General features: G+C 33.9%; 1 protein-coding gene and 1 long non-coding RNA gene across 3 annotated transcripts in view; one reads left to right on the forward strand and one right to left on the reverse strand.

The window, feature by feature from the left end:
- Window positions 1–16,176, reverse strand: part of LOC138715135 (uncharacterized) — a 307,964-nt gene that overhangs the window by 255,019 nt on the left and 36,769 nt on the right. The window lies entirely within an intron of this gene.
- Window positions 1–16,176, forward strand: part of LOC138715134 (microtubule-associated protein futsch-like) — a 256,913-nt gene that overhangs the window by 214,333 nt on the left and 26,404 nt on the right. For both annotated transcript variants that reach the window (XM_069847673.1, XM_069847674.1), the window contains exons 4-6: window positions 12,827–13,030; window positions 14,276–14,409; window positions 14,499–14,646. In XM_069847673.1, the coding sequence (XP_069703774.1) occupies window positions 12,827–13,030; window positions 14,276–14,409; window positions 14,499–14,646 (486 nt within the window). The remainder of the gene's footprint in view (window positions 1–12,826; window positions 13,031–14,275; window positions 14,410–14,498; window positions 14,647–16,176) is intronic.

Genomic DNA, 16,176 nt, shown 5'->3' on the forward strand with positions numbered 1-16,176 from the left:
TTCGTGTGTACTATGCCCATCGTGGCGCAACTATGCCATGTCCATTCTGCTACCTGACTTCTTCGAGGCGCAATTATGCCAAGTCCATTCTGCTACCTGATCTCTTCGGGGCGCAACTATGCCATGCCTAGGCCTCCCAATTGATAGAGGGGCGCAACTATGCCACTAATTCTTCTGGCCGCACTATGGTCCTACGGTCTGCTCAAGTCCCTAACAGAAGTGAGTACCATAGATACCAGCAAGTAGGACTAACATCCCTACTACCACTCAGTACCGATTGGTTCCGGAGCCGGGAGCATTAACATTCTCCACCATAAGAGTCTCTAAGAGCCACTAATGGGGCAGTTTTGCTTTTTTCCAAATGTATAACATAATGTGGGTATGTAGGCTAATTCACAGTCATGGTTTCTTGAAAATTTATTGCTTTCTTATTAACTCAGTTAAATAACTCATCAATTAAGAAGTGAATACTTTTTAATCATTTGGAGTTTTTTCTATTCATTTATTTATTTATTTGTAAACATTTCTTATAGTACATATTTAGGATACCTTTGAGAGTCATTATCCAGACCACTTCAACATTTTTATTTGAATTCTGTCCTTTCTCAACAGGGCTGAAGACTATTGATCTGGACAGAAACGTGTCTTTGAGCCACCCATCGGTCACAAGTGTGGCCACAAGCACACGGAGGAAATCTTATTCATAATCTCTCTTGTTAACGACATATCTTACAGAATCTGATAGGAGTAAAATTTCGTTTCCATTTATAAGAAGATTGAGTACAGCTGAGCTCCAAGAATACGGTATTATTTTCATATGCAAAACGCCGTTTACCTCTTAACAAGACAAAAACTTCTAAGAGTGTATCCAATTTCACAGGGATTGGACGGTCGATGCACTTTACCCGGTAGTAATATGATCGCAACGCGACACCAGCCACTTTTCACCTAATGTAGTAGGCAAACTGCTACATACAATGTTAACTTTACACGATCCTAATTTCCGGGTGTCGAATGGACTAGCGTGTTATGCTGTAAAGATCGTATACGGGCGGGGCCGACCCCTACAAAAAAAGTTTCAAAATTTTACTCTATCCAATCGGAAATTACAGTACACATATTTGGAACTTTTAATATAGGTACATGTTTTCCAGAGATGTAGTTTATTTTTAGTTGGTTATTTAACGACGCTGTTTCAACTGTTATTTAGTATCTATAGAATTGGTGATAGTGAGATGGCATTTGGCGACATGAGTCCGAGGATTCACCATGTGATTACCTGACATTCGTCTTATAGTTGGAGAAAACCTCAGAAAAAACCCAACCAGGTAATCAGAAGCCTAAACGCAACTCCGGATAAGCAAGCAAACGTACCTACCGCCTCAGTTGCCATCTAGCGAAACTTTGGGCGTTATGAATTCTTCGCAACGGCTATTTCCCCTCCTAGTGATGGACGGTAATAAAAAGTAAATTCACTCTTCTAACTGCCTACTTACAAAAATAAAGAAGCCAATAAACGAATAAATAACTATACAACTCCCGAGGCCTCAAACAATTAAAGGCGGTTATATTATGGGCTCATTTACAGCTTTTTCCAATTTTAAAACCACAAACAGAAACTGGAACTGTATGAGTAGGCCTTCTGTATCTATCTTTCTATCATAGACCAACTCGTCTGCCAGGTTTAACGATTAGCCAAATGACTACAACTGTATAAGACAAGTGTCAACAACTAGTTATTATATTTTTAAACTAAATTTTATGTCATGGAACAAAGAATAAACAACTTGTGAAAATAATATTCTTGTTCGTTATTAAGACATAAAAACCAGAAAAATGACAGTTTGAATGCAGAATGTTCCGTCCTACGATTTATCTCTTCTCTCCTAGAATATAATTCCGTTTAAACATGCCTTACCACCTGTATATGGTATTTATTTACTAAAAGCATAGGTTGATAGAGTATAAAGGTATTAGTTGAGATGTCAGTCATACATGCTTGCTATCTTCAACCCTTGAGGAAACTCAGTGATACTCATTCCTGCGGAGTCCAGTTCAGGACCAGACCACAGGAAGGAAGAAGAAAGCATTAGACCAATGACTCCTTTGGGAATGGAACCCGCGACCACCAACTTCACACAACGCTACAGCGCGACGCCGATAAATCATTGGACAAGGATAATAATGACATACTTCAAAATATTAATTACACTCTAACTAGCGGTTCCCAACCGGGGGCCCGCGAGTGACTTCAAAGCGATCTGTGGAACCAAGTTGTGTTTTCAAACGGTATTTTAACTAAGCTTAACTTTATCACATTCTCTGATTTTTATCAGCTTGCTAGAATATTTTTTGTTTATCTCAAACTTCTGAGAGACAGAGTTGACAGGAATGAGTTCGCCTGAGGGCTTGCAAGTCTTGCGTAACTATCAGATTTTTCTTAAATTCTGATCTTCAGGGTTAACAGCCTGATTAACAGCCTGAATTATACAACATTTTGAGTTGTCTATCTAAATGAAATATGAGTTTCAAGGCGTTCGTAACATTTCTAATATAGACATGCAGTAGAGTAACTGTGTCTAGAAAGTCTGCCTGCATAGCGTCGTTACTACTACCAGCTATACTGCTGTGATGAAGAAGTTGCCGCAGTGGCACGGCGAATTCGGCGACATTATTTTACGAACAAATGGACAATCCATATTCGATACGGTTTCATATGGTGGCGAGGCGTCATATTAGTTCTACGTGATTAAAGCCTTGTCGTCCGTCCGACGACACATTTCAAGTGTCGGAAAATTTAAGATATTAATGTACAGCGAAACAAAGAGTCTTCAATAACTCTAAGCCCATACAATAATTCCATTAAAGTATACGTTAATGCAACTACTCAAGAAATTACAACGAATCAAAGAAATTGGTTTTCCTATAATATTTTAACGTGAAACGTTTACGCTCGACTTCAAATGATTAAAATGTTAGGAAAATGTCAATATATGACGTCACTTGCTTAGCAATGGATCATTCAGATTAAAGACAGTAATTGTTTTGTAAATACTGTACTTGTACAGATGTATATACTAGAAGATATTCAATAAAGAAATGAAGGGATAGTAGTAACAATAATAATAATAATAATAATAATAATAATAATAATAATAATAATAATAATAATAATAATAAAACACAACCGAAAGCTAAATGCTAAACGCATTTACAGGAATTCTGTGAATCCCCCGTCACATTTTTATTTAAAGGAACTCAGAGATATTAAATTTATTTTTTTCTGGCGTTTTAGGAATTATGGTTTGCAGACGATTTTGGTCACTTTTAAAGACCTTCTTTTTCGATTTAATAATCATAATTCGAAGTGTTGAGTTACACTGAGCACTAAGTTTGGTCATAATAGTTTCAAAGACGCAAATTATATTTCCTATTTTTGGACACCAGCTTAATAAACTAAAAAATACAGAATCACGTTTATTTGGGAATTTGAGAAGCTAGAAGGTTTACGGCCGGTTTTACCATTATCAGATGAATTTTCCTTGACGAAACTTTGAATTAACAAAAGCTAACTTTCTGCACCTCGTTAAAATAAGAACCATTTCATCACCACCACAACCAAACATTTAACAACCAGTCTGTTTGGCTGTTCCTTGGTTTACATATAGATTATTAAAGAAAGCGATGCATTTTCTATGGAAAAGGGTCGTCTGCGTATTACACACATCTGTTGCTGGCAATAAGAGATTGAATGTTCGTATAAATAACTTACTGCTATTAAATTATATACATAAATTAAAACATACATACAGAAGATTACATAACTTAAAGCATGACGAGAAAGAAATACTATTTAACTAAAGAATAAAGCCAAAGGCTATAATTTCAAAATGATAAGAAAACATCATATAGGACTTTAATGGCGAGAAATAGAACTACAGAGTGCTTCAAGAAACCTTGACACTTAAATGGCGAATTTATACATATAATTATATTGTAACCGTGTTCAATTTTGAATTTTGATTAGGTCATCAACACGGAGCAAATTTAACTCTCAATACATGGATAAAATATGTAGACCATGTCTCTTGTTGACATTCGGTACTGTTCTTTTGCTTTGCCGACAAATGTACGCAACCGTGTATTAAGGAGCAGGACCTATGAAAACACAGTTTTTGTACTGTAAATGATTTAAATAACTATAAATTATGAGAGGTGTTCGAAATTAAGGTGAAAATGTTACTTTCAATTGTTGGACAAACCAGGGGTCATGAAAGTAAAAAACAATAAGAAAAATATAGTATTGATATAAAACGAGTTAACTTTATCATTATTTGACACAAATTCATGTTCTTGAACTCAAATGGAAGCTTATGAACTGGGTAACAAATCTAAACGAAGAACTTTTGAAAACACTTCATTGAGAATTTTTAAAAATTATCAAATATCACTTATGGAGCAAGGAGGTTCAGGAGGATATGGTCTGCATGGGTCTACAAATGGGCGATTGGCAAAACCGGAGTACCTGGAAGTTGAGAAGCGGGAGACGGCGACAGCCGTAAAATTACTCGCAATACATACATCAAATATCACTTTAATATCCCACTTTAAAAAATTAAAAATTTATACCATATTTCATAAAAGAAGATATAAAAATGTCCTCACTTGGAATTGTTCGTTAAGTTACTTTACACATATCATGCAAATTTCAAATGAATATCTTTACCGGTGCGAGAGTTATTGTATTCTGAATATTGAAATATGTAGAAAATTTGGTTTTGCAAAAATGAGAAAAGAAGTTTCTACAGTTAAATGTCCAGAAAGCGAGCATGCTCATTTAATAATAACAGATCAGCTGTTTGGCGTCATATTATGGTAGGGTTTTATTTACTGATATCTACATAGATAAAGTGAATTTTTATTTAAAAAAAACAATTTGTCACATTTGGTCAAATTTTGTTATTATATATCCTGCTTAAATTACATATTGTCATTCATAAACAAAACGATTACAAAGTTATTTTTGATACTCACTTCCGCACAGATGTCGTGAACGTAAAATCGAATGTCGAAAGCTCCCATTCAGAACTGAAAATGGTGTTAGTGTTCACATTTTTTTAGCAATAAAATCTTACCACTTGATTTTGGGAATTTTAGAAATGAATTTAAATGGAATGAAAATAAGCTCTCTGATGTTCGTTAAATGTTTTACATTAAATCTGTCAAATTGTCATTATAATGTAGGCGAAAAACCTATCGTTACATAGGGTAGTTGTTTCCATTCAAACATCTCCGTTACATAGAGTAGGGATAGCCTACATTAAATACAAATCTCGTTTGTATTATGGAAGAGCATGAGTTTTAAAATTTTGTAAAAGTACATCCATAACGCTTGCTCTCGGATGAACCTCTATTTGTTATTCCTAAAGGACGCGCCTCTGCACTGGTATTACACATCCTTCTTCAACTTCATTGAGTCCTGGCCACTCTAGCTGCGGGAACGTGAATAGGTTTGCAGCGACGATGATAATGAAACAAAAGGAGCCGGAAGCGTGACTCAATCCCAAGAGGCATCTTCTGAACGAATCTACGCACTTCTTATCCGTCTCGATACTCGAGTTGTCCTTGACGCGAAAGTCTCTACAACATGTGGAGGATCGTTTTCTCACGCGAACACAAGTTTTTGTAGACACATTCCAACATCGGCTTTGCATTTAACTTCATGTCAGTGTAATATAATTGTACCTCATGGTTAACCGAACGGCTACAGAGTCTGCTTTCTACACTGGAGACCCAATTCAAATCTCGGCAAATCCAAAGTGAATTTTTAAAGGATGAAAACAGTCATAGGGTGTGATTTCCATACACATTTCTATCTCTTCTTTCATTTAACCCTTTAATCATAATACAATATTATTATTATTATTATTATTATTATCATTATTATTATTATTATTATTATTATTATTATTATTATTATTAATCATATGCGGAGACTAAGAAGAAGGCAGAAAATAGTAAACATTGGAGAATGGTGACTTTGCAGTGAAAGACCTGTCCTTGGGCAGAGAACTATGAATGAATTAATACCTGTGTGGTAACAACGGCAAAATACTACACTGTACTAACGTAGTATACAAATGTTCCACACAGTAAATAACTAACAGCAATCCGTGGAGTTTGCGTCGACGGTTAAGTAGGCCTAATTCTTATTGACAACATGTAACGAAGAATATACATTAGACCTACAGTATATTAAGTTATATCATATATAATATATGTATACCATACCATTATATCACATCATAGTGTATAGTGTTCATTGAGTATGGAATATTACTCATAATGCCTTAAATTTTAATTTTACAAAAAACGTTTTAGGCCTATACAAAAGCTGTAAAAGATAAACCAATATACAGTAAGATACCAGTGTTCGAGAAAAGTTATCCAGACATACAAAGTGTGACAAACTTTATTCTTTTTTTAATGGCATCCTGTTTTAAGATTTACATATTCCGAATCTCCATTGTATTTTACGTATGAATGCGCAGGAATTTTACCCATTCACCCATTTCGTGTATTTTAATTATTTATTAAACTTGTTTTCATGCTCGATCATGCCGAAATGTAGTAATTATACACTTGGTAGCAGTCCTTTAATGCATGTCATTGAAGTACACCTATTCATTAAAGTTCAGGTTTTCGATTATTCTCGGATATGCAATCGAAAGACAACTAGGGAAGCGTCACGGAGGCTGGAAATCCAATACTGTCGCAGAAGGTTATGTTCTGTTACTATAATAATTAGCGTTAATTGTAAATATTATTCAAATAAATTCAATTTGTCATCTCGTTCTCAATTCTAAATCAATTTCCAGGTTATATCAAAATTAATGTTCATGTTTAGTCTCTAGATTATATCGAGATCAATGACACATTCGTTCCTCGGAAAAAATCAATACTTTCGCGTCTGCGCAACCATCTCACAATTTAGGTCAGTTCCGCTCCTCACTTACATAACCATAACATGAATACTTATGGATAATTTCAAGTTAGAAATATGGTCGAGCATAAAAAGTCGTATGAAACGTGCCTATAATGGTAATTAAGACGCTCGTATGAAAATTATGAAACTCGCTTGCGCTCGTTTCATAAACAAACATACTCGCGTCTTAACTACTACCATTATACCAGATCACTTATCTGTGGCACGCTAAGTATACCTCTTCATAGAACATCTTGTTATTCATCATCTTTTACAATATCCACCTCGCGTCAATGGAATTCCTTGTCACTAAGTATTAGGGGCTGCAAGACAATAAACACCTTTAAGAACAGCTTAAAAGATAACCTTATTAGCATTTCACTCCAATCATACTGATTTAAACTATCACTGACTACATTGTTACTTTTTTCTTTAGACATCATCCTGATTGTGCTGTATTTTAATTGTCTCGTAATAATCTCTTTCTATTATCTAATATTATTTGAAATATATTAACATTCTATGTATTTTAGTTTAATTCTGCTACACAGTTTATTTCAGTGTTTAATTAATAGTTCATAGTATTTTGTTGTTTAATTTGTAAATAACTTTTGTATACATGTAACTCTCATCTAAATCAAATTGTTGGATTCTTTGTAAGTTCATGCATATGTATATACACTTTTTGCTGGTTGAGTGGAAGAGAAGGCCTTACGGCCTTAACTCTGCCAGCTAAAATAAATCATTATTATTATTATTATTATTATTATTATTATTATTATTATTATTATTATTATTATTATTATAGGCTCGTTGCATAATGTACTATTATGGACTTCAAACTTGACATGTTAGTATATAAAATCATGTTGAGTAGGCCATACAACTAAACAAAACTCTATTACTATCAAAACTATACAACAGATGCTCAAAATGAGAATCATTCACAGATCTTTAGTATTTCTTGGTTTATCATGATACGCTCTGATTATGGAATATATGAGATGGAACAGATCAGTCATGTAACTTTGAGAAAAATAATGGACTGTTTTCATGATAGACTAGGACATTCTTTGGCTGTGAAAGGAGATAAATCTTAAAACCCCTGTCGGGTATTAGAACCTAGCCCGCTATATTTGTAGCTGCAATTTGAGTCAAAGAGAAGGACATGTTATTTGAAATAAGTTGTTTTGTTTCATAGTTCCTTATTCATATGTAAATAATTTTCATGTATGAGTAAAAACACCATTTCTAATTTTTTTAACAGTCAATGATGGAGAGGATTTGTCCCACCTCCTCAAATTAAAGAAAATTCCTTTCCATACTACTTGGTAATAATTATGATTATTATAATTAATGGTTATTAGCTTCATCCTTGTTGCTGTAAACCGATCCAGTAGCTACGTCACACATATGATTATTGACACAAATGCACGATTCACAAATTAAGGCCTCCATCAATCTAATTTTCTCCCTCCTCTGTTATACAAACGTGGCAGACCTTAAGCTTAGCTATCCTATATCTGGACTTTTTCTCGACTTTATGCTAGACTATAAATACATACAGAATTAGCGCAACACTGTATCTCTATTCGAAAAAACCTCGACAAACTGCAGTGACATCAAGCAAACATTCACACTGTAGACGGGTTTCAAATCCATAAACTCAACTTCCTACAGCGATAAGCTTGTTTCTTTATCGTTGTGTGTACAGTATCAGACAAAATTCGTTTTTATAATGTGAAAATGAACAGTTGAATTTATTCTGTTTACGTACCCCCTTACACTGGTTTGGAATATGTAAGTTAATTTCATAAAGTAATATTAAATATATCAAACCACTTCATCAAACTCTCACCAACAACCATGATTACAAACACTTCCTGTTCTTTGTAAACAGTAATATATTTACAAAACTCTGACATTTTATTCTCTCTTATGTAGTTTTTCTTTACCCTTGTGTTTGGTTTATGTTGTATAATATTAATAGTTGTAATGTACTGCATATTGTATAATATTAATTATAAAATGACATGCATTCAGTCCTATAAACAATCATGCTAAGATGATTTACAATTATATATCTCTAATTCTAATGAACCTCCGGGTGAAATAGTCTTGTTCTGGTTTTATATTCAATAAATACATATAATGTTAAGGTAACCTAACGTACTCTATATAAAAATAGTACGATACAATTCACACAATTGCTAAGAATTTCAACATTTCTTAGGCAATGCGGAAAAGTGTCAGTTTGTATTCATAGCATGTCGTACACTTGTGCAAGTTTATAACTCGTAAGAGGAATGCTGCTTGGAAATCCACACCATCAAGAACATGTGACTGAAATAACTAAAACCAAAACTTCGTGACACAGAGGACATAAATACGATGAGTCAGAACTCAATATCTGCTTACTCCAAATACGCACACCAATAAGTTATAGTTCCAAGTTTCTTAAATCTGTAAGTTCGTGAATTTTAAGAACGTGATCAAGAAAAATGCGACTTCTTGTAACCTTCGGTCCCAGGTTCATGTGTAAAAATCTTATCTAGTGTAACATGTCCTGAGGGCGTTGAAAGTCATTAAAAGTAGCTTAGCTTTCTTTGAAAAAGAAATAAGCCAGGGGTGTCGTAGATTTACAGCAGACAAAATAATCGTACCCCTGAACGAAGAGTGTCCTGAAAGAATTTAAATTCACGGACCTTTTCTTGGCCGTATCCAAATTCAAATCTCCTAGTTTTATTCTTGCGTATTTCCATATCAAGAACAGTTAATATCCGTAAATGGAATTCAAATCTATCAGACTTGCAGCGAACAGGGCATTTTTAATTGATTACATCTGGGGACATCGGTAATAATCGGTTGTAATTTATCGTCATGATTAAACGATTGTGGAAAAATCACAAGAATTAAAATCCAATCGTTATAAAAGACAAAAACAATAAAAGCTATTTTATATGGCAATGAAGACTAAGATTGCATAAGAAAAGACAAAAAAAAAAAAAAAAAAAACTCAAGACAGCAAAAATGAAGCTGCTTCTTTTGTAGTACATCAATAGCATTAAGAGAATAAAAATAAAAAATGAGGTAAAATAAAAGTAATGTTAAAAATTAGTGAAAGCATTGCAATGCATTGCACAATACAATAATAATTATTATGACAACGTGAATAAAATTGTTACCGGTACTATAAATGTACGAGTATAGTTTCTTGATACATATACAGTAATTTTACGCAAGTTCAAGAAGTCTAGAAAGAGAAATAATAATAATATTTTAGTTATAAAATTTTGAGCATTCTTTCGTACTGCAATTTATTCCCTCATATACGATTACATTATAGTCAGTAAATAACTTCTTGGAAATAACGTGACCTGCCAAATAGTTATCTATGGCCATGACACCTGTAGAGATTCTTTTCCGCCCATTTGATTCTTTTTTGTGTAATCGGCCAAGACTATAACCAGTTTTTAGGCTGAAGGTTTTATTGTGCGGGAGGTAAATTACTGAAAGCAATGGCACCTGACTTTCGTCTGTGCTTCCGCGCGTGTTACGAACCGAAAACCATCTCCCTCGAGCAAGAATTACGTCATGGCGACCTTGAGACAAGGTCGCTCTCTATCCTTGTTTTATATGCATCTATTATCAGACATCTCATCTGCTCCATCCTTTGACACAGACAGTGATTCCATTGCACGTGCGCGTATTTTGGCGCCAAGCAAATTGAAATGGACGATCATCTCATATCCTAAACCAGTTAGGAAGTCAGAATTTTAAAATCGTATTAGCATAAAATGTATAATATGAAGTCCATCTTTCGTAACATACGCAGGCTGTCTTGTCTAGCTTCATTTGAGAAGGAAAAACATTTGAACATTAAAAAAAATGTATTTACCTAATATTTATGTATACAGTTTATTAAATTAATCAATAAAAATAAAAAATGTAAACGGAATTTAAACATTCCTTATCCACGATTACAAATACAATGTTTACTCCTACTGACAACGTACGCATGAATTTCGAGTGCTGGGACCTGTTTCATAAAAAAAAAAAAAACTAGTAGCTTACTAATTTCTATCAAAGTTCATTTTCAGGTTTCATAAAATGTTTACTCTAGTAGACTGTAGCCTACATGAAAATACTTCTAAATAGAGTATCTAATAAGATGACACGTAAATATAACAGGAGGCCATGGTTAGTACAATTTCAAATGACTGAAAACTTAACCTAAAACGTTCACTGATTTCATAAGTATTTTCAAATACAATATCAAACTCTGTTCTTGGCCTCAATTTTCTTTGTATTCTGTATTTCACAATCACTTCATCACTGTCACTTGATTCTGAAGATACTTTTAAATAATTTTCTTTTATTTAAATATTGTGCACTAGTAATTAATTTTAGTCAATTACAGAGTTGGATAAAAAACTTTAGCATTTAACTAAAGTAAAATTACCATAATAAAATATATGAAACACTTTATTTACTTTAGTAAAAGACTAAAGTAATGCGAGTTTCTCTTAGTAGTTGCTATAGTAATTATTTTCACCCTTGTAGTTAGGCTACATGAAACACAATTTAATATATACCATAATAAGATGAAATATATTATAGTAATTATTTAACTCTAGTAGTTATATGAAACACAATCTAGAGAACTAGTGATAATCAAGATTTAATAGAGCCCATACTATAGTAAACGTTTATGAAACAGACCTCTGCGTTTCAAATTCGCTCTATTCAGAGTTAGAATTCAGAATTAATATCGGCCACAGTAAGTTAAACAAACATTTCAAGAACAGCTCAAGGATCCTGCATTGTGAATTCGTGGAATTATTACTATTATTATTATTATTATTATTATTATTATTATTATTACCATCATTATTTTGATGAAATGTAACATACTGTAGAAATATTTTGATCTTTTATACAAGGTGAGCATAAAAACAATTTGCACACCACGTTACGTATTTTTTTCATTTAGTTTACATTTCTTTATTTCTTTGTTTTTCTTTCTTAGTCATGTTTAACTTTCTCTTTTTAAACCCATATACAAAGTAATGCGGTGTTTGAGAGGGTATAACTTTACAGTATATTTGACCACCACGTTACAAGCACACAAAGTTACGATTATAATAAAATATTTGTTGAAACAAATTATTTAATTTATATAAGTTTCTTAACCAAAAAACAATATATTTTTTAAAGTAGGCCTTGAATTGTTTTGAACTTCTTTATTGATCGGTTGCGATTGCTGCCGTGTGACATCTGGTGTGAAACAAGTAACAATCAGCCAGTTTGAAATACAGTGTGTAGGCCTATGAGCGGGAAAAATCTTTTCACTATACTTTGAACATTACCTTGTACCACTTCACTAACTTGCTGCATGATATTTATCATATACTTCCTTGATTTTGAGTTTGATTTTTTTAGTAGGCTAATAATTCCAATACTCTCTTTGCAGATATTTTTTCTTCCGGTTCACTTTCAGAATTTACTCATTTTCCAACGTGAGTTGAAATTTCAGCCATATTTCATAACCTTATCGCCAGATGGCATTGAATGCCATACCTGCCACCTGGATCAATACCGTAAATGATAGTTCATATACCCGTATTTGTCGCCAGATATTAGAAACAGTTTCAACTGAAATGTGCAAATATTAAATTATCTAATCTATTTATAAATATTAAAAAAATATGTTAAAAATAACTATAATTTTGTTCGTAGGTTTGCTACTCGGCTTAGGGCCTCGCTTCGCAAACATCCCTCCTCAGCAAAACGCCATTTTTAACACTTGTAAATTTTAACTGTTTCATTTTCTACTTGCAGAAGTAAGTGGCTGCTACTACAACTTCCAGCACTACGACGAAGGGGATCGGATTATCACCAACGAACCTTGCCTCAACTGCACCTGTCACAACCGAATGCTCATGTGCTATTTGCGCGTGTGTCCGTTCACCAAAGGAATTGGACAAGACTGCACTATTGAAAAGAAGCCTGACCAATGTTGTCCTGTTATCACCTGCCCGGAAGGTAAGGATTCACACTTTCACAAATTTCTCCCTTCTAAGTACTGAAAAGTGTAACGTGATTCACCAATACCTCTATTTAAGGAATTGAATTATTCATTATGGAAATTTATAAATACATAGAAAGTGTTTTACGCTTTTAATATTTAGAAAATGAAAATCTTAGTCTTCGTTCCTTCATCGTTGTCGAGAGTTGTTCATGTTATATCCCTTTATCTTGCAACTATATTCCAGAAATATCAGCATACCAGATGATATCAATTCGTTACCGCCTGAACATGAGGAAATCAGTCCCAATTACAGAGAATTTTACTGTAGTTCATCGAATGTATTGATGAAATACTGAACTAAACTCCTTACGACATTCTTGACAATCGTAGATTGCATGTAACATCAGACCTGGCAACTTACCATAGGTGAAATGCGAGAGATAAGGCATTTAGTAAGGAATTTTCTTTTTAATAATAACAGTTTAATAATAATAATAATAATAATAATAATAATAATAATAATAATAATAATAATAGCAATGGAACGAAAGGGTAATTCTAAACACAAAAGTTATGAGATCACCAAATCAACTCGTATTTACGCAAGACACTAAAAGTTATGAGTTAATAATTGCTCATGCACGAAAGTTGGTAGTATGTAACCCACAAGTTGATGACAACAAACCTACAGCAGCGACCTGCTTCCGGTATGGCTCGTCCCTTGGCCGCACAGAAAGACCCCCTCCCCCTTAACATAAACAAACATGTAGGCTATTATATTATTCCGCGTATGTGTTCGACTAACCTTACTACAATCTGTTATGTTGCAGCTTATTCATTTCAAATGTATTTTCGCATTTATGAGCCTCTGATCGCGGTATGGAATACATTCAAATAAAAAAATTGACAATACATATTGAACAAAATATCTCAGATATTTATAAATTTTTACAAACGCCAATTTATTCGACAAACAATAAAAACATACATTAGCCACCATATTTGTTATGTGTTGGCATAACAGATTTTCGTTTGTCAATAATATAGATCACTTTTATGATAAATTTCACATTGTAAGAGACATCGTCGTGTATTATTTTAAGAAAGAGTAAGGATACGCCACGTATTTGCCTTAAATTGCGAAATGGCAATTCGTGTACCAAGAAAACATGAAAAAGCGAAGAACTCTTTCTTCCCTTCTGCCCTGAATATTTCGGTCAGCTTTACAACAAAACTATAATTTCATTGCTTCGTTACAGTGCCAGTGCACCTCCTGACCAGCTCCACAACAGCGACCACCCCTCCGGCTCCCACTGGGTCCACCACAGCTCTTGGTCATCCTGACAGCTATGGTTGCACTATCGACGCAACATTCTACACAGATGGTGCACAGGTAGAGTTGTGTTACATTTATGCGTCAGAAGTATTTAATATGCCTAGTAATGATTTCGAGAGAGAATTCATGTTCATATCCTTGTGTAGGTGCCAGGAAACCCAAGCAATCCATGCGAACTCTGCTACTGCATCCGTAACAAGACAGCCTGTGTTATGCAAGAATGCACGCTGCAAGTAGAGGGCTGCAGACCCGTCTACCAGCCAGGAGTGTGCTGTCCGGTCCGATATGATTGTGGTGAGTGCAATGCAAATTCTTACTGACCTATTACAGTGTCACAGGTTACAGGAGTGTTCATTGTAATAAAACAAAAAACGTCCATGGAGGCAAGTGAGAGATGACCATACTGGTGATGAAGGTGGATGTTAATTATGTTTGATGAAGAGGATGGATTTGACAGTGTGTATGATAAAGGTAAATGATGAATATAAATGACGATCGCGGACAGTAACGACAAATGGTGTAATTATGAATGACGATGACGGATAATGAAAAATAGCCTATGAAGACTATGACGGATAATAACGACAAATAGAGAGTTCAGAATGACAAGGTTCTATCTAGTGTTTAGTAAATTTTTACACGAGAGCATTTTAAAAGTTTGGTTGTTAATAAAACCAATGCAGATAAGAACCTTTTCAAACTAACTTTATCACGAACAATAATTGAGATATCAACATATAATTTACGAATAATATGGTAGATAGCTATGAAGTAGCAGAATTCAATGCAATAAAAATCTCAATTTTGCTAAAAAAAAAAAAAAAAGTCAGGTAGAACCTTGTCATTCTGAACCCGCGAAATGACATAATTAAGAATGACGATGACGGATAAATGCTTATAACGGACATTAAAGATGACGAATAACGAGGATAAATGACGATAACAGGTAATGATAAATGATTATGACTACATATGAAGATAAATGACGACGGCGGATAAAGACGAAGATGAATGACTATGACGAATCATGATAAAAATGAATGACTATGTCGGATAATGACAATGGATAATGATGAAGATGACATTAACGGATAATAAAGATGACGAATAGTGATGATAAATGACGGTGACAGGTAATGGTGAAGATGAATGACAATGACGGATAATGATGAAGATATATAACGATAACGGATAATAATGGAGATGAAAAGTGGTGACGAATAATGAAGATGAATGACTGTGACGGATTATGAAGACGAATAACGATGACGGATAATGGCGAAGATGAATGACAAGTCGGATAATGACCTAGATGAATGATCATGGATAATGACAAAGATGAATGATGGCGGATTACAAAGATGAATGACGATGACGGATAGTGATGAAGATGAATCAATGACTGTAACGGACGATGAAGACGAGTGACGATGTCGAATAATGATGAAGATGAATGACGATGATAAGTAGGCCTAATGAATGACGATACCGAATAATGAAGATGAATTACGATTGCAGATGATAAAATATTAAGAACGATTACGCATAATAAAGATGAATGACGATGACGGATCTGTCCATGAATTATAGTGACTAATAATGAATATCAATGACTGTGGTGGTTGATAAATAAGACGGGAGGACCATGACTGTGAAGGTGAGTGACGAAGAGGAAAACAATTTTCAATCAAATACATCCAGACAAAAATGCTTAATTAACTGTCAAGCAAAATATATTGTTTTCGCAAGATTTAATACGTATGTTAGTATCCTGCATTGATTTTAGCATAGATTTTAATACTTGTCTTAAAAGTTCAACACGTT

This window comes from Periplaneta americana, chromosome 15 (assembly GCF_040183065.1).
Source record: "Periplaneta americana isolate PAMFEO1 chromosome 15, P.americana_PAMFEO1_priV1, whole genome shotgun sequence".
In the NCBI taxonomy this organism is placed as follows: Eukaryota; Metazoa; Arthropoda; class Insecta; order Blattodea; family Blattidae; genus Periplaneta; species Periplaneta americana.